The sequence below is a fragment of the Tigriopus californicus genome, chromosome 7 (assembly GCF_007210705.1).
Source record: "Tigriopus californicus strain San Diego chromosome 7, Tcal_SD_v2.1, whole genome shotgun sequence".
In the NCBI taxonomy this organism is placed as follows: Eukaryota; Metazoa; Arthropoda; class Copepoda; order Harpacticoida; family Harpacticidae; genus Tigriopus; species Tigriopus californicus.
Genome location: NC_081446.1, coordinates 8,740,941 through 8,765,698, shown reverse-complemented (window position 1 = coordinate 8,765,698; position 24,758 = coordinate 8,740,941). Strand labels below are relative to the sequence as shown.

Below are 24,758 nucleotides of genomic sequence, written 5' to 3'. Positions count from 1 at the left end.
ATATAGCTAGCTCATCACGTCACAAGGGTTCGATCTAGTTTATGTTCGTGGTCGTCTTCTTACTCAAGGAGAGCCAGGCCCAAACTGTCTCTGCAGTGTCAAATGAAACTTCAAATGTCATAAAAAGTCTTTAGGGTCATGGAATTTTGTCTAAAGTAGACGAGAAACCATTCGCAACCTTCCCGTCTCAAGGTGAACGCGCAATGATGCAATAAAATTTGTCACCAAGTCCTTTCACTCTTTCAGGTTCTTTCATCCAGGCTTGTTGGAACTTCCAGCTGAAGGTGGGGAAGGCATCATGTGTTATTGTTAGTTGGAGTATCTTGGGCCCTCCATCTCAGTAGGAAATCTTGTTGAGGATGGTGCACCTTTCTCCCTCTTGTAGGACCTACTCCTCCTACCCAGATCTTGGTTAGACCTAACCTCTTGAATCTCCAGTGAAGTGAGGCATGCTCTCTATTACCGCGCATGGAGCCTTCCTTCCCTCCCTCAGCTGGTTGCTTGTTTTCTTTCCCTTTGCCAACATCTTTCTCAGTCTGCCTCTTGTCCTTGTTCTTCTTCGTCTCCCTTCTGCTCCTTATCCTCCCTCCCCTTTTTCGCTCGTGGCCTCAGCCTCAAACCCAACCTCACCTTCAAGAAATCCGAGCAAGCTGAAGGTGAATCTGAATCCAAGCTCCTGTATTCGGTCTCAACAAAATGGAACAGGGCGTCCTTGCAAAAAGCAAAACAACAAAGCATCCACCCTACCCACCCAACCATCAACCATCCATCCATCCATCCATCCATCTCTCTTCTTCCGTCTTTCTTTGCCAGCTACTCGCACAAGCAACATGTCGATGTTGTCGCTGAGGGAATATAGCAACACAGCAGCTGCTGAAAATCCCTTATGCTCCAAATACCGAAAGAAGGTAAAAGGTAGAGTGGACCCATGCATAGACCATCACGGTGGAGCCCACGTTGTGCGACTGGTATTATGTAAGGGTACTACTTGAAACCTTGGTTAGGCTAAATACTCCACAGTCATAAACACATGTACAGTACTTGCTCCGGACCCTGCTCGTTGGCGATAAGTATACGTATAAGCCAGGATCCAATCGAAGAACAACCGTTCATGTTTGAATCAACGCCTGGTCGAGAATCAAGAAACCGGGAGGTTGTGGTTATCTGGGTGAACAGAAGGGGTAACTGTGAAACAGGTATGGCTTGGCTAAATGTGATCTGCTCCAATTCTGGCAAGGCTGTTGGGTGGGTGCCACTGCCGCCAATAATCACGGTGATCAGAGGGGATCGACGATCGGTCGAAGGAAAAAAATGAGGCGTCAACGAATAATGAACCCAAGAAATGAGGAAAGGGTGAAAGCTACCGCCTTTCCTGACATCAACTACGCAGAAGGTCGTTTAGATGATGTGCAGGAGTCGGAGTTGTGACAGGAAGAATCAGATAGGATTACAGTCTAGGTTGCAATATGAGCACAACCACAGAGTCAACATCGCTCGTGATGACATCAACACCATACGTTCTGAGCCATCAATGCAAGTGTAGCATTCTATCGACCCTTGACGCAGAGCCATATTCGGGGGGAGGCTTTGAGCTTGCCAGTCTTTAAATGTACGTTGGAAAAACTTAAGTGATATGCTAATGGGGTCCAAGTTGGGAGATATTTTGTACTCTTGGGCGATTCCCTTCTGACTTGGATGAGCTTGGACAAGCAATCTGCAATGGACCACAACGAACTAGCGGGACTGGTCTGAAAGCGAGGCCGTGGGGCCGGCCATTCTCTGCAGTAATATTTTAGGGATCCCAAATGGTGTGAGAACCAGCACACAGTACTCACACACTCTGATGATGCGTAATTCCATTATCTTAGTCTTATCCCTTGAGCTTGAAAATCCTTCCAAGTACCTTTTCTACACGAAAGAAGCCAATACTGAAGGAGTTAGGCAATGTTGTCTGTGCCTACTATAATCAAAAAGAATCTTATCTACTGGCACCTGGTATTGTTCAGTACCTACTATCTACGTTCTCCGATTGAAATGAACTCTTCTTGAGCAAAAAGGTAGAGAGAGCACTTGGTCATTGGATTTCGGATGAACTAAAAAACTTTTAAAATAAAAATATATTTTTACTGTGACAAAAGACTTGCTCAATCTAAACCACCTCTTTCTTAATTGGCAATAATCGCTAGCTTCTTGTTCTGCATGCTCTTATTCTCCCTTCTTTTTTTGTGTGTGTAATTGGCCAATTCTAGTGAAACTAACTGTGATGTCAAATTGTATTCTCCTATTCTCTTTATCAGACCATTTTGATGCTTTCCTTTTTTACATATTCAATCACATTGTATTTGATGATATACCTACTTTATCAATTGTAACTCCATGATATGAATAAGAGTCATAATATTATTTTTTATATAATGAAGATATAGAAAGAAATATCTCGAAGTAGTGAATCCATTGCGGAAGAAATTAAACTTGTCAACAATATCTGGACACGGTGGTTGAAATGGCTTAACCAGTTTTAAAGAAAACCCAAAGACATGGCAAGTTCCTAAAATCGTACGGATTTGATTTCATTGAGAACACTGCAGGTGCTGAATCAATCTGACTAAAGAAGACAAGATCATAGTTATATAAGTCTGGTAAGATATCAAGCTTTTCTTCCATATTCTTCTGCTGTACGTACTCGAGTTTGTGCTCAAACATTAAATGAAAACAATTCCGCTATAACTAATCTCAGAATAACGAACTGTATTATTGCAATACAGTGACAAAGCTCACTCATTTCGTTCCTATTGTAAAAAAAATGATATAATGACATGAAAGATAATGAGTCGTGAGAGTCTTCAATCTCCATTTAGTATGTTGTAGTAGGTTGATGAGAACTGTAGCACAAGCTTTCTTTTCCTTCCCTATCCGAGAAGTTTAAAGCCAAATCAATCACCTAAATCTCCCACTTCTACCTGAGAAGAACTCTATTTATTGTGGTGCGCGGGTGGCACAACACATTTTTGAGATCCGCTTCCCTACTGACCGACTAACCATAGTGTGTGATTCATCCGGTTTCGATCAAACCTTTGGTAACGAACTGCAACTTACAGTATGCTCAGGCTTTTTGCTCGATTGCTGCCTTGGGTTATTCATATTCTCCTCGTCTAAGGGACTTCCAAAGAAGGCCGTGGTCGTCGCCTTCGCCGTTCATATTTTGTACTCTCTTGCCATGGTTGTGTCGGTGAGGGAAGGCCCAATTGCAGCCATTTGAGTCGTTCAAGATGACTACCTTGTTAAGGAGACAAGCTTGCTTTTAGCCGGTTGAGAGGCTCCCTAATTCTGTTTGTGCCTTGCTCAAGCATGAGAAACATGACGTCGAACCACTTCACACATCATTGGTACACGTCATCGGGTCATTGAGAAATCAGAACAACCAAAGTGCATATAAACTCAATGAGGAATGCGCTTCAGACCAAACCAGAGTCACGCTCAGGCAAAAGACTCTATCATGATCTTAAATGTTTTAGTTGGAAAAGATGGATGAAACGAATGAATGTAGTTTCCGGGGATAAGGAAAATGAGTGTATGAACAACCCTTTACATTCTTTACCATTTAGCTTTAGGGTAGTAGATAGAGTGGTATCAAGCAAACCATTCAGCTTTTACAGTAAGTTTTGTGGTACCAAATATGACATATGGACAATATTTTTGTATCACTGCTTATTCTTTCGTAAAATATTGCACATTTTATTGTATTGTTGAATGTAAACTGTATCAAGAAAGTATATTTGGACTGTTTAAGTGATGGCTTTTACCCCGCTTGCCGAACAAGCGGTCAAAAAGCCACGTTCCTTGAGTATCAATCAGCCTTCAGTGTCAAGGCGTTTCTTGTCTCTCAACAACCGACAAAGTCAAGCAGATTGCAGCCTTTTTGTTTCAATCTATTTCTCTGTGATGCCTTCGCTTTTGTTTCCTTCCTCCGCCATCCTAGACGAGTGCCTTTATCATCCCAATTTCGATTCTCTCGTTCTCAATTGATTGTGTGAAGTTGGTTGGCTGGTTTGTTGGTTGTTGTTGTTGCTGCTGCTGGTGCTGCTAAGGTTACCCTTCTCTTGTTTAGTTTCAAGTTCTTTCTGAAACCCCTAGCTAGCTCCTTCTCGGTAGCAATAGAGTGTGCTGTGAGCAGAAAATCCTACTGATTCGCTAGTTGGCAGCTAAGTCACACAAAGCCAAGGCGGATGTACGGTAGAAAATCCTACTGATTCGCTAGTTGGCAGCTAAGTCACACAAAGTTTGGATGGATGCTTCTGGAAATTCCGGGGCTATTTTCATCGTCATCGACCTTCTTAAGTTGTCGCTAGCACTATCACCGACCATCGCCAAAGCTTTGAGGTTCGCAATGCAGACGTAAAGTGGGCTTATATAATGAAGAAGGTCACATTGTGGGGCCTTCATCATCAGACTTTTCTTTGTGAATCGCGGCCCTCCCTCTATCTAAGACGAGACCGAGAGTCAGGTGGAGGGAGAGAAGGGATGATAAAAGAGAGGGAATGAGACCAAGGGAAATGGGAACAACAGAACGGGGACAAAGGCCAACGTGTATGGAGTAGATATATCGTCCTTGTGAATTCCCCGTTGGAGCCACTGAACATAAAATTGTTCATTGAAATGCGCACAACTCGAACCTGTGTTGACTAGGAACTTTTCGAAAGAGCTGTTCGGTGTCATGTCAAGATCAGGTAATGAATGGCTGAGCTAGAGAAAGGACCAAAAACCAGGAACTAAAACCACGAGTATTTGGAATCCAAAGCCTGACTGAGGTCGACCTCGAGTTTGAAACTCAACAGAGCGCACCACTCCTTTGTGTTTCATCGCTGTAATTCTTACCTGTGTTAGATTGGATTGTTTGCTCGTGTCCTTGGCCACCTGGTTGGATAGTTGAGAGGCTAAAGCTGATCTGGAACGTGTGACGGATCTTGCCAACTTGGCAAACTTGCTCAGTCCTCCTGAAAATAGGGGATCTAAAAGCAGTCAGTTGGCCATCTCTGAAAGGTCAAGCAATGAAAGGAAAAGTTTGAGCAAACTACCTTTCGAGTCCTCTTCGATGGGCTGTTTGAGGGCGGTGATATCTCGGAATGTACACAAGAACAGAACCACCACGTCCCGTTCGTTCTTGACCGGGGAAATTTGTAGGAAAAGCCATAGTGGAGTTCCTGGCGACGAAAGAGCGATAGCACTGAGACAGGAGTACTTAATATCCATTTTTGTTTCAGAGATTGAGACAAGTTAACCCATTTATTTGGCATATCGTCGATACCATTGTTCTATTTCAACGCCACTTTGTGGATTTGAAAGTAAACAAGCTGGGCGCTAATGTAGACTAATTGTTTTCTTCCGAGTCATGTATTCTTGAAACGAAGTCTGGCAACACGATATGTTGAGGTTGCTTCGAGAAGTATTTGAGGACAATTGTTGTATGCAGTGACGGCGAGCATGAGTCGTCAAATGCATACAGTAATCTCGAGTCTTTTCGTTCGTGCAAGTATGCATGGCATTGACATAGGTATTGCCTTACTGTTCTAGAAGTGTTCGAAATGAACAAACCTAGCATGGGTGTGCACGTGGGGAGGAATTTCCCCGGCTCCTCACGCTAGAGAATATTACACTGTGCTGTGAGGAAAAACTAATAAATACTCGTACGACTTCGGCACTCGGGCTGTTTTAAATTTTGTTTGCTATTCGCGTGACTTGGACTCATACATCAACGGCTTAGTAATTAGACCTGAAACGAGCCGAATTAATTCCAAAGTAGGGTGCAATCACGCAGAGAGAAACGCCAGAAATTGGAAGTTCCGACAACCATAAAAAACGAAACCACTAAAGTGGCACTTCATTTATCATTGGATTGAGTGCCTTTTTCTTTCTCTGAACAATGGGTGCTTCTCTGACACAGATTTTCCCTTTTGACTCAAATCCCATTCCAATGTCCAAATGATAACGCTAACGGCTCGGTCAGGCAGGGACTTGTACAGTATATATAGTGCTAGGTGGGCCCTCAACAAAGGATGGGTCCAGATACATAGTAATATACTGTAGACAGACAAGCGCGTCTAATGGGCAAAAATGATAATGACATTTAGAGTCTCACCAATCAGCATAACTTTAAAGAGCTAGAATGAGATCGTGAATCCAGAATTAAATGAAGCAAATGACCCCAAACCCTCTCAACTTTAAGCTCGACGCGTTCATCAATTGAGTGCCTCTATTTGCCGATCTGGACCTTTTCCGGGAAGGACGAACCTACGCTCCCCCCTCTTTGGCCCCAGATTGGTACGACTGGCCGGAAAAATGCACATTAAAAATGGTTCTATTGTCACACCCAGTGCAGGCGGACCCACAGCCCAAAGAGAGGCCAGCTGCGAGTCCCTCGGGGAACAAGGATGAATTATTCATCATGTACATGGATCAGTCTCACTTCAGAGTTTCCCCAAATAGATGCGTGTCAGAGCATGTAATGCCTCTGCTTATTGGTACTCACGATTCTTTTTGTACAGCAGGATCTCGAACTGGCCAGTCTCGTGGTTTTCTAAGGCATCGTCGATCTGTTGGATTGTGGTCTTGTCGGTAAGCTCTCCGTACATGAAACTCACCCGGCAAGACTTTTGCATCACCTATGTACGGACACGAATGAAAACAATCATGAGAAAAACATAACATGTCTGGCGTTGAAAGATCCAATATCAAAATGAGAGATGTGGTTAGGGCGAGTGAGCCATCATCATACCTCTGCTCGGTTGTATCCCGACGTTTTACAAAACGATTCGTTGCAGTAGACCATTGGGTAATCCACAATTTGGGCATTGGCGAGGAGAAAGCTTGTGTCGGCTGAAAGTGAAGAACAACGACAAACGTTTCAACCAATTCACGATTTGAACATGGAAAGCACTCCCATTGCTACGCACAAGACCTGATGTTCTTAGGTTTTTTTTTCTTCTCTCTGTTCAATGTTTCAATTTTCAATTTTCCCGCTAGTGACGATCCAAAGTCATCAAAAGAGAGGGAATCCCTCCATAAAGGAGCATTAATCAAGCTCACAGGTCCGTGGTTCCAGTGAGCTTTTCGTTTATCATCTGTCTTATCGCTGTGGTTGGAAACTGTTCCAAGCAATCAGAGGACCCCTCAACAATAATAGGATCAGTTGCACCATCCCAAGTTTGACCTGACCTTGATTGAGGGATTTACTCACTCGCCGACTAATTCCTTCGTCCAGGTGGTCAGTTCCAAGTCTTTCTGACCTTTTTTCGCACCTCTTTTTTTCTCTTTCCCTTTCAAGCTCACCAAAGGCCGTTCTGCTTGACCCTTTATCTTCTCTGAATGGATGTTTCTTTCAGTCGGTGTTATACGCGTATATCTGGTTGTCCAAATGTCCCCAGCCTCAAAGTAAAACAGAACTTTTTCTCCCTACCCACCAGATCAAATGCCAGGGCATCCAATAACTCCTCTCGAATAAAAAACGCGGCATTTAATTTGACACCACAGCCGTATGGGTGGCATCGGGATGGATCATTATTGAGAAAAGCTTTCATCCAAGCTTGTACACGTGCTATTTGTGGAACATGTTGCCGTGACCTTGAAGCTATTCGTGTTCCAAAGAGGGTCTTCAATTTAAAATGAATGCAAAAGCACTCTACCTCGATACTGGTGACAATTTCGCTTTACGGCAAGAGTAAACAAACCCTTGTTCTCAATTCTTCCATACCACTATGTCGAGACATGGAGGCTAAAATATTCAAGAGTGATGATCTCTTTGAGACAAATGAGGCTCATTCTTAAAATTTAATAAAAGAGCAATGTAATTGCCCATATAAACACAGTGATGAAATTTTTGGTGATGGTAATTGGTTTTGGTAAAATTGAGGTGATGTTTATCCCGTGAAGGTCCGTTTAAAAGGCTATATTTCAGGCGCAATGGGGCTGAATTGAACGACAATGTAGCTAGGTTTGCTATGAGCGTGGGGGGTACTTGGTTTCTGGGAGTAATGATTTGGAAATGTTTATCGCTGTTCCACGATACCAAAGCCGTGCTGCTCTGAGCTTGTTTCGATCATGTGGAAGACAGATTAGCTAATATGATCAACATGACCGAGCGACATAACTGGAGAAGATGTCATTTGGTGCTTTTCCAGGAATCAATAGAAAGGTCAGGTTTAGAAACGCAACGTCATATTAGTCAACGTTTTAATCTACGATAAAGATTTATCTAAAATGTGGCCACCTTAGTGTTTGAATCTGATCAATAACTGCCAGATGAAATGGCCATTATGAAAATGTTGTGGGCATGATTTCTTGAAATAAATCTAGGCAATGAACATTCTTTGACATATTTCATCCCAATTTGCTTTTTTGATTTCACTGGAATTCGATATAAAAAAAAGCATGGCTAGCGTTAAAAGAGATGTCTTGCATTCATCCATTACTTTATGATGTTTAGACTCAACCTCGCGGTTCGGAAAATGAATCAATCTCTCATTTGCGAAAGTGCACACATACAAGAGCAATTAGACAGAAGGCAATCTATGCTCGTTGTTTGGACCCGAACTAAAAATCGGAAACGATTTCAGCCATAGGCATCTGGACCGGATTCAAATTCGCTCAAAGGGAACAAAACGTCATTTATTTGATAGTCAAATCAGACGTCTGGCTTTGTCGTTGCATGGATCCATGTGGATCCCAAATTGAACCTTAGTGACTCATTACGAGGGATCCGTCCCCACACTCGCAATTGTCTCACCAGATGATCCATCTGATCCCAAGTATCGTTCAAGATGAAGCGGTCTAATGCGATCTCTCACTTTTGTCACGGTAAAGCCTCGTTGCATTGTTGTTGCTAATTTACTGAACCGAACAACAACAAATTCTGACACACTTCCTCCTCAACACGAGATCTGGAAAAGCATACAACGTATCTTGGACTTTCGCGTCAACGGTGAATGAAACTGAAGGAAAGTCGAATTTTGAACGGATTTTAAAGGGCAAAGCTTGGTGTGCCTCACGACGAAATAGTTGGCCAGGATATCTACCCACTTGGGCAAAATGTCATCAGATACCTAGGCATTTCATGGGCTTAGAATATGCTCAAAGATGAGTGAAGGCAAGCCTTTTTAGGATCATAGTAACAAAAGTGTGTCTCCATAATTTCAATCCATCTATCTTCTGCCCCAACACGCCACGCACACTGCCAAAAGTGTAATGCTGTGCCACGGCTTTAGTAGTGGACGTTCGTTGTTGTTGTTATTTGCTTTGCTTCATGAATGATACATTTCCAGATGAATAAGCAACATTAAAGATACCGCCTGGCATGAAAATTGATTCTCGGTTTCTTCGCCCCAGCCTCTCTCTGTTAAGAAAGTTTTCCATTGCAACGCTATGCTTCCATTACCTTGTGGAAGAAGAAAGAAAACGAAAGAGAACTTTTATTATTTGCATTGAAAAGCTTCATTCTCATGCCTTGCTTGTCGTACCCAAGATAATGCTTTTTGGCCTTCAAACCTCGCATACACTCGGAGAGATGAAAGAGATAGAAAGAGAGAAAGAGAGCGAGAGAGAGAGAGAGAGTGGTGAAGTCGTTGGCGAGAAACCCAGAACGAGTTGAAGAGGAAAACGCAATGGTTTCTGCTTGCTCTCCATCCGGAGTTTAAAGCAGCCAAGACTGGCGTACGTGTATCCGCTCGCTGGTTTGCCCAGCCATCAAAACTACCAGCATGTGGGATCAACGCAATGTAAACTTATTTTATTGTCTAGTGGCGCCCCATGTACCCGTTTATTGGGAGTCTCGTTCTTTTTTTGGTATTGGCTGGCAGGCGAATGAATATAAACGGCCAATAAACGAGGTGGAGGCGTGATTTTACTCCTAACACACCAAGAGCCGTTCTATTTCCCGCCTAAATTTAGACCTTACGCATTCGCCTAGGGAGGTTGTAGTAGACAGAGACCACCTGAAACAGGAAGTGCCTGAACGAAACAAAAAAAACAAACACCATTTCATCGCCCAATGCCACGAAACAATCCTCCTTTCATCACGACTCAGATCATTTTCTCATGACGGTTGGTTCCACGCCGAATCCCAAAGCAACTTTTAGCCGACGGACTACTCTACACGTTTTTGCACTTTAGGATCAGTATCCTTCTTCGTATCAACACTGTGCAAAACGCCTCACTGCAGATCAAGTCATTTTAGATTCGGAGAGCTTGCTTGGCGTGGAAACCGGGCCCAAAGACTTGTGATGACGACGACGATGATGGCAACGATGACGATGATAATGATGATGACGAGTAACCCTCATTGGGAAGGTTGTCCCAGGCTTGAAATGCAGCAATATGACAGGTTGTGCAAGCATGGATCAACCCTGTACACAACCCTTCCAATCAACTTTGTCAATTACGGGGACAAGTTTCACAAGTGAAGCCAACTAGTGAGCGAACAACCAGGAAGAAAGCCTACAAGCAATACCAACCCAGTTGAGGGAAAACTTTCCCACTCTCGACCGAGAATAGAATTTGGGAAAATGTCAACTTTCTTCGACTTCGAAAGAAGAATTTCCAACCATCTGAATGCTAACGATGATAATAAGGATACTCAAAATGTTCCAGACGCTCTTAAAGAAACCACACATGGTTGCTCATTGCTCATCATGCAGAGGATTTCTTCGCCTCCAATTTTACACCTGTACCTCTTGTACTCCTCATCCTCATCCTCCTCCTCCTCCTCCTCATCATCATCATCATTATCAGCAGCAGCAGCAGCTGCAGCAGGAGCACCATCATCACCATCATTTCGCCGAAAGTAGACTTTTAGTCCATAAGCGGCGGAATCTTGGGTCACAACGTATCACAAGAATGCTTGGCTGTTACATTCCAAAGCCTCTAGGAAATCTTCAAGAGTGGCATTTTTGTTGCTCTGTTGCTTCAACGGAGTACTGTGACACTGGCAGGCCTTACTTGAGGCCATCAAAAGAGGAATTTGAGCACCAGGTGCACTTACTTACTCTTAATGCACAGTGAACAAAGAGCAGCGTACGTACACTAGGTACAATAAAGGCCGAAAAAAGGTACAGTCCGTACGTCAGATACTTCATAGGAATTCTCCAAAGCGGTTCATTTCTAGTTGCGGTGTCCTTGTTCAAAATAGCTACGTCATAATGTTGGCTGAAGAATACTAAAGAGATATGCTATCGATTAACAAAATAAGAAACGAAATCCTGACATATTTGGCTGCTAAAGAAGTGAGCTGATGATTAGCTTTTGCATTTCTTGGACTCGGACTTTGATGGCATTCCTTTTCAAAATGCATTGTCTGGTCACCGCATGCTAAAATTTACCGCTGAAGAGCCAATGAGCACAAGTATGACACAAGAAGCAAAGCAGCCCAACTATAAAAACACAGTTAAATTGTTTATTAACTACTCTTCTTGATGTTAGAAAATGATAATATTGTTCAACAGAAAATCATGTGACACGGCGAGATGCGAAGCCAACTAACTTAACTACTACAACCGTTTAAAGGCAATTTCATTTTTCTTTATTCATTTTATGTGATCAGACCTTACAGAAACGTTTCACGTCAGCCACCAAAAACCAAGGGGGGCGGCCCTTTTTTGTCTTCACCACAATTCACAAGTCACAGGAGGAGGAGGAAGTTTGCCTAAGAACTACGTTACTACAAAGAAGACTTATGGATCAGAAAGAGCAAAGTGAAAAAAGAAATCATTCCATCTTCCAATTTCTCAAAACATGGTGGCCTCACCAGTGACACCATTGACGAGGAAGCAAATGACGTGTCACATTTTAAATTGTCCAATCTTTCAAACGGTTGTAGCCTTTTTCATAAAAAGCCTGTCCATTTTCTGCCAGACGGAAGGTGAAAAGCTGGACTCGCTTGTCTGTAACAAATTTCATTGCCGAGGTTTGCGCATAAGTTGAAGTGGTTGGTTGTATCGCCACTTTTTTCTGAGGTTTTCACGAAGTCTTGTAAGACCAACCAAGAAAGGGTATGTATTTCTGCCGGATTCTTTTTGAAAAGAAGCTGGTTACTCTTGCAACGCAAAAGTAAGAAATTATCTTGATACAATTCTACCACTGCCACTGTGTGTGCGTGTGTTAGTCCGTGGGCATGTGTGGTTATGCTTTTGCTTGCATTTGGATTAGTGACCACGTTATGAGAGCCGACTAATCGCCAAAATTTATCTTGGGACCGGCTTTCAGAGCATGGCTGAAAACATTTTACCCGGCGTTGTTCGATGAACGCCATAGCAACATAAGCTAGTCATAGATCTCCGAGAAGATTGGAAGATAGTTCTGTGAGTCAAAACGTCTTTAAAAAGGCTTTCTCTTTGTCAGCTAGTTCACGCGCTCTATTTCGTTTCATGAGAAGTTTGTTTGTATTATTCCTCGCTTCTTGTTGGTTTCTTCTCTCTCTCTCTCTCTCTTCGTCTCTTCTTCTCTGGGGTTGGTTGCTTTGACTCCCTTTTAGGATCAAATTGAATGGAAATGCTCAGAGAGCCTCTCAAGGTAGACAAATTAGGTTATTCAAGGAACGACATATTTAGTTCACCGAATGCATGGAGTCTTTCTTTGCGCACTGTAAATAAAATAAAGATCTTAAAGAGGGCGGATGGAAGAAAAAGGGTTGAATCTACTTGCCGATTTCCTAAAAATCGCAAAGAAACGGCATTTTGGCATGTCTAAGCCACTTGAACCACCAAATCATCTCAATACACACGTGAAAATGAGGAAGATGAAGATAATAATGGCGGTGTTCCGTAACGTGGTCTCGAGCTTAAGTAACACATGACTTTGACAATTCTAATTCAAGCCAGATCATTAAGATTGATACATCTTGGAAAGCAATGAGCAAAAGGGGAGTTGGTTAGACATTAATAGCCGAACATATCAAAAAACGTTTTTAAACGTCCGTTGAGTCTACTTTTAACGTTGTGTATAGACTAGTGATGTGTTTCGACCGGAATGTTAGCTTTTTAGCTTCAAAGACCTCGGTTAGGGCTCCCATCAGGAGCTAAATAGGGTAAGTAAGCAAAATCAAAACCGCCTAAAAGAGTGGCAAAACGTGACCCTGACTTTCTTGGTCTCGGAACCAGGGCTGCTTTAAAAAGCTCGTTTCTGATATTTACCGTGCTTATTCCCCACTTCGTTTGGATTGTCCGACGTTGAAACTAAAGGTCCCTATATATGTCATTTGTTCAGTTTTCAATACCACCAAGATGAGCTTTGCTTGATTTGAGTTTAATGCATAACAATTTAATTGTTGATCAAGGAAAAATCACAAAATATGATGGTGATATGAAAGCTCAGAGTAAGGCTTGGATCACTCAAGGTTCATAGTTTTGGGCTTGTAAACTTGTCAGAGCTGGATTTCTGGTGAAAATATCTCACGTTCATGCGCACGAAAAAAGTTTGCTCAAAAATTCCCCCAGAAGTTGGTCTTCATGGAGACTGATGAATTTTTCATGAAGAAGTCTCCACCATCTTGTTCATCTTGTGCCCGACAACGCAAAAAAACATGAAAAGGGTCCCCCGAAAAATCAGTTCATTACCAATAATTGTCATTGTAAGTCAGATCAGGTCTTTCGTAGTCAAGTCCCTCGCTCGTTCTCATGCTCTTTGTGCTCCTCTCCCTCTCTAATGTCTTCCAAGTCGCCGCTTATCCCAATCTAAGTATTGACTCTACGTACTTTCCTTGGAGTGGTACAACCCAAAATGGTATGACGTTAGGCACTGTGAAACTTCCACCCTTGATCCTGACAATTGCCTAGCTCTGATCCTGAAACTGTGCCCGAGATTCGATGGAGAAGCCTTCATGAAAAAGGCAATATAAAGTGGAATGGCAATGAGAAAGCGTATTTTGACTGGTGCTTTGCAATCCTTGCTCTCCTCCCGAGACGTATCTGGTTTCACCACTCGGACAAATAACTTCATTGCCGACAACATTTTCATGTTGGTCAGTCTCGCCAGGCTCTAACTCTACTCGTAAATGACCCTCATAACTCTGGGAATGGATTTGAATACGACCGGAGGTGAAGTGAAGCTCATGGAATAATCTTGATGGTTTCACAAATCACGTAGAAGATGCCCCAACTAGTAGCAAAATATACGTTCAACTCAAAAAATTGAGTCCATTCACACATAACAGGTTGGAATGCACACAACGTGTTTCAAAGTCAAATATAATCCTGATTACGTATTAATCATCATTTCTCTCAAGACACACTAGATTCAATCGGCAGTTCTGGTGCACCCATAATTGGTCCAAGGCTCGAATTATAAAACCATGGCCAGACTCTACTGTGGTTGATTTGAATTGAATATTCATTGATTTCCAATATTATTATACTTCTGGTTGAGCACCCTTTCTCTTTATCGATGGTGGAAATGACTTAGAATCCCCAGTGTTCTAAAACTGGCTCAATGCGGATCGGTTTAAACAAGGCAAAGAAGCAATGACCAGGAATGAAAAAAACCTTTTTCTGTCTGTCTTTGTGAACTTGGTTGTGGAAATTAGAATTTTTAGAAAGGACGTACGCACCTAAATATTTTCGTGAGAATATTGACAACAGCACTAACGTATCAAGTTGTAGCAAGGTTAAACTTGACTCACGTTATAGAAACAGTAGGTCTATACCAAAAATTGTGGTCTAAGAGATGGAGCTAACAAGGCAAGAATCTTCTTTCAAGTTGTCGTGGGTTCGAATCCAGGTGGCCTGGATAGAATTGAAATTGAAATAAGGTGTTAACTAGAAGGTGAAATTTTTTAGCTCCACTATTTAAAGAAGAAAATGAGCCTTTCTTGGATGTTATTTAAAAAGGGGGCAACCTGTTTCGCTTTTTTTCTTTGTCCCAACGTGCAGATGCACGTGTTTATTCACTTTTTCTAAATGGAATGCAGATCCAAATCCCATTTTCCACCTCTCAGACAAGGACCACTGAACTATCCTAGCTAGGCTTACCAAGCCAGACTTGGAACATCACATTTGAACAAATCCTTAGACTTCCCAAGGTGGATGAGATAAGCCTTCTGACACAACGAGCCATTGCTTTGTATTCTACCTATTTTGTACGAGGCCCCTTCTGGCCAAAGAGCGGATCGGTTTCGATTATCTTTGGTTTGACCAGAATGGCTATTGAAAGAAGATCCGAGCTCGAGCAAACGCTGAGCTAAATCTCGATAAAGGCTCTTCACTTTACCAAAATACGTACTTTTCGGTGGTAAGCCCGCAATCACCGATATTCACCATCTTCCAACCACTTATAAGGCTGGACAAAGTTTAAGTAATCTACCGTATTGTTTCAACCTGAAAGCGAAGTAACCTTGGCCAGTGTGTCACTCTCATTCTTCAAGGTTCGGCGATGATTGTAGACGAAAGACAGGCCTTGTTGTTCCCAGTGTTCGGTGTTCCATGTTCCAATTTCACCTTGCTAGGCATCAGCCAACCACCGAGGAACAACAAGCAACCATCCAACCCACGATCCAACCAGCTAACTAAGCAACCAAGTGGCCAAACAGCCAAGCAACCCAGTAACCAACCAACCAACCAATCAGCCAACCAACCAACCAACCAGCCAGCCGACCGACCGACCGACCAAGCAACCAATCAAGCAGCACAACACCCACTGCGTAACCGTTACACCTCTCTCTGGCTTTTTCCCTTTGCCCGGCTTGCTCTGGCTCTCAATGACGTTTGTAAAAAAAGCACATTGACCAAATTCCATTCAAGGACCACCATCACATAACTCCGGTTCTTAAGTACGTACACGTAACAAGAAATGAAAACAAAACACACCTTTGTGGCACTCAAAGATTGATTAATTTGTTTCCGCCTCAAGGTACATAATAGGTTTGACTGTGTTTTGAATTGTCTTCTTTTTGTTCGGGCCGTTGAAATAATAATGAGACTCACATTCACCTCCGATATGTATCTGAATACGCATTATCTGTTCCGGTTCTTTCCAACTGTCTATAGTAGGAACTCTGTTATTCGTTCACTTCTAAGACTTCTAAAGTGCTCTTCTATGCTTCGACAATCAAGAAGCCAAACGTCTTCAAATTTTGTTGTAGAATGCAAGAAAAACGCACTCTTTCAACGTCCAGACCATTTAATTCGATCAAGTTTGATCCACTACGTTGCCTATAGGGCTAAAACTTTATGTGGTATCATGTGTTTTAACTCATGGTGTTGGGAAGAATGCGCCATGTGATGATAGCGAAAGCGCACATTTAACCTGTGTTGTTTCATTTTGCTATTTTGCTATTGTGATGTAATGAAGTGGAGCAGGAAAACTGAAACAAAGGGGTCTTTATGATTTCCAATGGCCCATTGCTCGACGCAACTTGAATAAACTTGAATTTTTGCCGCCTCGATCTTTACTATGAGCTTTCGTTACGCGGCTTGAAATCCTCTTGAGTTTACCTTTTATAGCTCGCTTACTCAAACTTGGGTACAAAAAAAGAACTTTTTCCCTTTTGCCCAACTTCGGCAAAACCGGAGAGAGAGAGAAAGACAAAACTAAATACTTGTAGAGGGGCACACATGAGCGTACAGTATCTTTCAAAGAGCACTTTCATATTTTATGAGTCTTCAAAGCGCTGTCGTTCTAAACTTTTAAGACTTTGTAAGTCAGATGATATCGTACTTCCTTTGTTCATTTTCTTTATATTTATCCCTGAAGATTTTAGGCAGGACGGGAAGGCTTTGGCGAGAGCGTGTAGCCCAACCAATTCAAACATACGGCCTTTATGATCTATTTGCTAGCAATAACCCTTGCTGACAAACCCAATAGATTCAATGGATTCAATTTGCTGGAATAACCTATTTGGTGAGTGCTGCATCATCACATTTTCGTTTTGAACTCTCTTGGTACTGCATGTACCGCAAAAAGCATGGTTATTTGTGAGAAATATATACGACCTGGTCCAAGGATAAAGTTTATGGGACATTCTATTCCATTCAGACGGTAAGCCAAATAGAGGGTACTGAAATATAGAATGCTTTTATTGTGTTGGAAGTAACAAAATCTAAAGTTCACCTTGTACAGACAGATATCATTTGGGTTGAAACATGACTTGCGTTTGGTGTTCTGGATCCCTGGGTTGTAATTGGGGCAAAGACACGGTTTCTTTGTCTTCTTGGAACGAAATCTACTTTGTTTGAATCCAAACTGAACAACTATCCGTACTGTTGCCCTCCAACGTGGCTGGCTCTGGAACAACACCATTGATTGGGTGCACGACTTCTCAACAATCTGTTGTCATGACAAGCTCCTTCAGCAGCCTGATCAAGACGGTTATTGTAGGTACCTTGAAGGACGGGGTCTTTGACAAGCCAGTCAACTGGGCTGATCGTCGTGCCTTGCCTTGATCAATGAAATTACATTTTCAAGTCTCGAGCATGAACGTGGTAGAAAAGGCCAGCAACCTCGTGCCAGTCGTATGAACCGACCACTAAAACTCATTAGATCATTTTGAAATCCTTTTTGAGCAAAAGTTTCAGTTCGTGCTTGGAGTGGCGTAGTTTGATCTTTGGAAGAAGTTCTGTCCGTGGAAAGTTTTGGCTCAGATTTGGAAGTCTTTTGATGGCGATTGCCAAGAAAGCAAGGGTGGGAATGTGTTTTCATTGCAACGACTAGATATCGGTCTGTTGCTCGTAGCTTCATAATTCCGAACGATACGGCGACCTATCTAACTGAAACCCGAACGGTGAGTCTAAAAACAACGTGAAAAATGTTTTTGAGTCAAACAGTGACTTTTCTACTTTATCTTATTTGGGTTCGATTATGAAAAATGTAAAGCAAATATATATTACGACTGAGAAAATTTTCTTTAACAGATTCATCAAGAAATGCGAAACTGCACGCAGTGTGTACTTGCCTCCAAACATTGCTTTGAGCTAAATTCCAATGCAATAGTTCCTCATGTGCTTGATCCAGGTTTTTCCTCGATTTCAAGAAGAATGATCGAACTAATAACCACCAGACAATGATTAGTTCAGAAAGCAAAACAAATATTTTCGTATTGCGAAACCCACTCGATCAACCATTAAGTGGGTATTTATCATTTTTCTTCACTCTTAAATCCATATCTGGGTTAGCAAACTTAATGTTTTGTTTAGGCTCGAGGGCAATAAATGCTTCCCATCAGCTTACCCGATTGGCCCATGTCTAGCATTCTGTGGCTCTTAAGGCCACAGGTTAAAAACCACATCGGTTTTTATTTGTTCAGAATCAACGCAACGGGGACTTGCTTTTGAAGACCTGATGAGTCCTATGTACAGTAATTGTCTTGGAGTGTATGGAGCACAGGTCGTGTCCATGTGGTTTATTACATCGTTATGATCTCTAACGAAGACAAATGAGTTTTTGTTGTGTGGATAGAACTTCATCATGGCTTCCATAGAGTCTGCCTCATAACATGTTAATACAGTACGGTTTTCCTGCACACAACCACTGGACAGCACGTGGAACTTACAACAAAACTCAACCACGTACAAAAAGAGCAACCATGCTTTTTGTATATCAAAATAGTTTCTTCCCATCGGTATTTATGGCCATTTCTTCAAAACCTTCACTCTTAATTTGACTCCAAGAGAGATCTAAAGAGCAACCCTCACAAGGCGCAAAATATTGTAAAGATATCAGTAATATAGCACTTTTAAGAGTTCAAGATTAGAACCAGGCTATAACATGGATAAAAGGTTTTCATCCATATTGCGCGCAATCTATTGGGAAGCTGTTGTTTACTCCCATTTTGATGGATTGAAAGCTATCCGACTTTGGAATGATAATCATCTTTCGCTATAACTCATGTATTGGTAGAGCCACTTGATATTCTAGAGGGCCCTTTGGCAAAAAAATGGCTTACAAAATATAGGAGGGTTTCGATAGTAGGAGGCCTCCCTACCAAGCACAACTACTACGTTGTAACAAAGCGTTTGAATTTTGAGATTGAAGGATTACCCTTCGCCTACAAAAAACTATAGCCCTACTACCCCCCTTCCAAACACACACGCACACACGCATACTCAGCTTTGGAGATGGTTGGGCATCGATCGAGAAGAGAAGGTAGCGAACAATTTGGGTAAGTAGTGAGTGAGGGAGTGAGGGAATGTTCAAAAGAGAGACTTCCTGAAGCTCTTGAGCTAGAAAGGCACACTTACGCTGTTGCGATGATCTTCTGATAATGTTTTCCAGAAAAGTGTTTTGAGGGGCCACCAACCCCCGCCTTCCTCCTGGCATTCTGTTCCAAAAAGCCTTGGTCGCTCTCTACTTTTCAGGGAGATCTTCGAAAAGCTCACTAAGGTTGGTGTTGTGGCAGAGAAAGGAGACTCGAAAGGATGTAGGTTGGAGATTGGCCTTGATGAGGATTCACTAGCAATCAATCGATCGATCACCTTTGCCGCAGTACCACTTAGTATTGCATCACAATGGATCGCCACTTAAACCTTGGCAAAGTTAGTGTAGTTGCACACCCTGAAAATGCAAACACTAAAGGCTCTGCCTCGCACCAGCATCAATTGTAATTGGGCTTAAAAGCTCATCATAAGTTATAAACTACAAAATAGACTATGGCACGTAGATCTATGGTTGAGAAGGTCTCGAGCATCATCCACTTTTGTCGATTGAGATGCTCATGATGATCCTGGGATCTCGGACGGGTTCATCCATAATCATTATCTTCGTCCGAGAGTAGAAAAAATTGACTGTCCCTTATATTGGTCGGAGTCGTTGATAATGCTGTTGCTGGTTCATATGAATCACCAATAGCCATGGTCGTGAATTCCAGCACAGCAAAAAGAGGCAATACTGCACTTCTTAACGAGACTAGTCGACGATATTCATTACACGTCACATACCAGAGCGGATCCTCACACCACGGTCACTGCAAAGAAAATCAAACACGTCAGACGCTATGCTCCAATTCCAATTTAGTACAATTGGAACAAGTCGAACTAGAAGATCGGCCCAGGGAACTGAGAAACGAAGGTTGTCGGCCAAAAGAAGCCTGTAAATGGCATTCACCAGCTGTTTTAGATATGAGAGTCTGAGAAAGTGAGTGTGCACCAAGGAAATTTGTTTGTTAAATGTATTTTGACCTTGTTCCTTGCTGGATTCGATCGATGGTGCTGCCCTCCCTGGTTGTCAGACAACAAGAGCTTTCATTTTTGAAAAATAAATACTCCGTATGCCCAACCATACGTTCTCATATCGATCAGTGCTTGACCACAGCCATAATGACACCCAACTGATCGGGTTTGAAAGCCTTATGTGCTCAAGGCCCGTGTAACGTATGAGTATTTATTAAACTGGATAGCTAGAGCTTATCAATATGATAATTTCAATTCCTTAATGCACCCTTTCAATGTAACTTTGGAATCAGTTGCTTACGAATTAACGGCAATGTTTACTCCAAGGTCAAGCAAGACAGTAATAACCCAATTAATCCCAAACTCCATTATTTCTAGTTAGTAATGAAGCGGATATTGACAACACTGTAGCTTTACCATGCGAATTGCCTATGGAAGCGCATCAGCCGACCACCAAGTATTAAGGTTTAGGGGTGTTCTTCTATGATATGAACACTCCCATTTGGCAAACAGCTCTTTATAAGATGGACTAATTGCTAGATATTTGTAAATTGATCAATCAGCAAACCGAATCATTACCCACAAGCACTTAGTGGTTGGATATTTTGTGACGTATCAAGAACCCCGACAAAATACAATTGCTTCATTGGAAATTACTTTTCAGTGAAGACCCTCTTACCTTGATTTTATGATGGATATAGCTTCTCCCTGAAAAGTCTAAGTTGTCGATCCACCACTGTGTCTGTGTGGCCGAGTCGAGGTTCGTGTTGGCAGCGAATTTCTCGATGCTGGACATTCATTTCGGAGCTCAGCAACAACATTTGATTTCCACGAAAAGGTCGCCAAAACAGAAAAAACTGCATGAAAGAACGGGACGAAAAGCAGCACAGGAGGAGCAATTTCAATCCTCCCCATTTCAAGTCAAGTCTGTCCGTCGAGGAACTTGCCAAAGAGGACACTTGCGAAACCTCTTGATCCACTTGGACTAAGCTCGAGCTCAATGGAACATGTTGGCATTGTCGCACACGGGGATCTTGAAATGGACAATAGTTTCAAGATGAACTGGTGTCTGAGGATGGTTTGTCGTCGCTCTCACAAGTGAAGGCTGCACGCACGGTCTTCTTGTTTCCTCACCCGATCGACTAGTTCACAACTACGTACGTACGCCAGCCAGGCACTGCTCCACATTCGTGGATCCGCTTCTATACGCTTGCAAACGAAGCGGAATAGAATGGAGCTTCTTGCTAAACAAATGCCCAGTAGACTCCGAAGCACGCACATCCACTCTTCCACACATGCACCGTTACACACACACACACACTCCCACCCTTATTCGTTCCCCTGGAAAAGGTAGGTGGCCACCTTGATGTCTCTGCTAGGGAAGGTGAGCGAGCCAAAGTCGGTCTTTAGATGAGTGGAATTCTAGAGAAGACCAAGCACTACTACTCACTACTCATTGTTGTTCCATGCACTAAACGAAGGACTCCTGAATGGCGGAACACAGTTCGATGGAGACGACTTGAGACTTAATTTTAGGAGAACATTAGAGGACAAAATTTCCTCTCATTTAAGATAGTTATATTCCACTGGCTTATAAACGATAAATATTTGTAGGTTTGAACAAAGTTATGACTATTTACACAACGGAGGAGTAAGAAGCAAGTAATTGTAAGCACTGAGTTGTAATGGCAAGCTTTGGACTCGAATTGTAGGCCTTTTCAGTCCTTCGCATCTCAACTTAAGCCAATGCAGCGTTGAATACTGCTCAAGTTAAATCTATATCATTCAAATCTTTAAAAAAAAATTTTTTTTTAATATGTGAACGAGCTCGGCTTTATAAATCTAAGTTTATCATTTGACTATGGTACAGACAGCAGTTCATAAAATTTGATCAAAAGAGCAACATTTTCACACCAAGTTGATCAAAAGGTGATTTGAAAAAGTATTTCACCTTTAACAGGAACGATCAAACCGTGTTCAATGTTGCGCCACGAGGGCGGTTTTTTTCGAGAGCGAAATTCCCTCGCTTTGACGGTTCCCATGCAGCTCCCTCGACGCTCACCAAGATCAACCTGGTCTTGAGAGCGGCCGCTCCTGGTCCATCTTTTACAACGAGAGCCTTACGAAGAAGAAGAATAGGAACACGGTTTGCAGGGACCTCACTTTGCTCGCTATTGGTTCCACTCGGTCAAGAGCCTTCTCTAAGCAGTCGTTCTGGCTGTCGTTTTGCGGGTGCTCTAGCTAAGAACATGGATAAAAAGGGGAACAAAAAATTGGAATTTCCCGAAAACTTTTTTGGCATCGGGATGTCTTCACGGTACTTTGCTGAGACAAGGCCGTTTCAATTTGTACTTTTACTTTGCAATTACTCATTATTGAATCCACCGACCTAATCTTACTCAGTATTCCTCCAAGAAGCTTCTGGAGTATTTGAGATCTAAAATAAAGTTTGCTTCCAACTTAACTACTGCCACTTTCGTACCATATTGAAAGCATTTGTGTTTCCCCCTTATTACACCATATTTGCTTTGCTTATCTACCATAATACCGTTATGGACAAAAAATGCCCATCAACTTCGGAGTTAGTTTTGTCAATCGAACTTTGTGGGGAAATTTACACGAGCAAGTTATGTTTGAAATAATCTAGGGCAGTAACTTTCAACCGCCTTGTAGATGACATGACCATCTGATTTTGTCATATTTACCCTTTTAAAATTATAAAACGGTCTTCATAGTTCTTTAACAAAAGAAGTCTTCAAGTTTTGTTTTGGTCAATATTGTTTGCAAATCGTATGTCTTTAACGACGCAAACGCCATTTTGCGATCAAGTCCTTGGGTCGAAACAGTGACCCAACTAGAGATAAAATTCATGATTTCAAGAAAACTCATGCAAAAATGGACGTAAAATCAAATCCTAGCGTTTCATGTGTAGTTTATTTGGTGCTTGTTCCAAAAATCAAGAATCATGAGAGCTGAATACTTAAAACTAGGAGGCAGTTATGTATTCAAGTAAAAAAATTGCACTTGACAATGCTCCAATTGCTATAAAGTATCGAAGTATTTGTATTCAATGTGTAGTTTTAAGTTTCCTGGAATCTGAAAATGAGCAGTGTGGGCTAGCCAGGGGAGATTGGTGCACGAAGGAACGAAGGAAGCGGTGAGGAACACGGTGTTTAGAATGTTGTTAGGCAACTTTCAATTATGCTCGCAAGACTTTTAAAGACGGTTTTTAATATCCGTAAATCAAGAAGTTCAATTTTTGTTCGGTAAAAAAGTCAGTTGTCGATCAAAATACCATAAAATGACACTTAAAACACATTTTTTGGCACATTAGACTAAAAGTACAGAATGTCAAAATCATTAGATATGTTTTTCAAAATGTTTATTTGCGAGAATATTTCTCAAAGGACATTACATGGATACTAAGCAATTTTCATCATCAATTATCCATTAAGATCTTGGTTCCAAAGGGCAGGCAGATATGTTAATATCACCTTCAGTAAACATTTCATGGACATATGCGAGGGTGGTACCGAACAAATTGGGACAACCGTTATGAGAATCTTGTATTTGAAATTACCACTACCAAATTGATTTTGTGTGAAACATCCAACTCTCAAGGTTCTGATGATATAGTATTTGCTTTGGTACGTTGTTTGGTTCTGAAGAAATGTGTATGCAAAGTAACGTAGTCCGAGCTACCCCTTCAGGATTTTTGCAAATTGATATTAACTAGGACAATTCAAAGCCTCACATCTCCAAGAAAACCAGGGGTTTCTTGGCCAAAAGATAGATCAAGGTGTTGCTCCATGCACCTTTACAGCCTAGATTTGGCACTTTCCAACTTCTGACTTTTTCCACAGCTAAAGATCAAGCTTGCTGGACACAGACATACCATCAATTTTGAGCTCATTGTTGTTCTTCACAACATTGTTGTTGGCAGCTCTGCCAAGGAGGCCTCCAACATATTTTGACAACTGGATGAAAAGGATGCATAAGGGGATTGTTGTGCACGGTGAATATGTCAAAAGATGTTGCAAATTGAGTTATTTTACATCTCATTTAATTTTAGAAAAAAATAGCAATCCTGATTTGTTTGGTACCATCCTCGTAGATAAAGTGGCCACTTAGCTATTGCAAGTTGAATGTTGCCACCAAATTCGCTGACGACCACTTGCCACAAATTAATTGACATATTAAGTAGATTTTTGATCTAAAATGCTCAGATGAATTATTTTTGTTACATTGTGAGATGCTATATTAACATAAGATTTTGATAGAATTAGCCAAAACAAACGCATTATAAATCGATGAAGAGAAATCGGGCCAATTGGCCTTTTATTTGGTAGAGGGTGACCCAACAAGCACCCTCTAAAGTGCGCAACGTAAATCATATTTCGTCCAGCCTAAGAAGGCCATAAAGCATCTTTTCCACACTCACTAATTGATATTTCATTGTATCATGAAAACAAAAACGACTGTTTTAATTGTTTGCGTAGCTGGAAAATAACTAGTTCCTTTTTATCTTTTGAGTTTTTCCCGTGAACTAGTTTATGACGAGCTCTCCATTCCTTTTCCAAAATGGCAAATTTGACTTGAAAACGAATATTAGTAAAATAA

General features: G+C 41.8%; 1 protein-coding gene across 1 annotated transcript in view; it reads right to left on the bottom strand.

The window, feature by feature from the left end:
• LOC131884026 (potassium voltage-gated channel protein eag-like) overlaps positions 1 to 21,547 on the bottom strand; it is a 41,032-nt gene extending 19,485 nt beyond the window's left edge. Inside the window, exons 1-6 of the mRNA XM_059231660.1 lie at positions 20,818 to 21,547; positions 19,212 to 19,933; positions 6,773 to 6,873; positions 6,527 to 6,659; positions 5,076 to 5,201; positions 4,876 to 5,009 (exon numbers count right to left, since the gene is read on the bottom strand). Of these exons, the coding sequence (XP_059087643.1) occupies positions 4,876 to 5,009; positions 5,076 to 5,201; positions 6,527 to 6,659; positions 6,773 to 6,873; positions 19,212 to 19,290 (573 nt within the window). The 5' untranslated portion in view covers positions 19,291 to 19,933; positions 20,818 to 21,547. The remainder of the gene's footprint in view (positions 1 to 4,875; positions 5,010 to 5,075; positions 5,202 to 6,526; positions 6,660 to 6,772; positions 6,874 to 19,211; positions 19,934 to 20,817) is intronic.
• Positions 21,548 to 24,758: the final 3,211 nt, after the last annotated feature.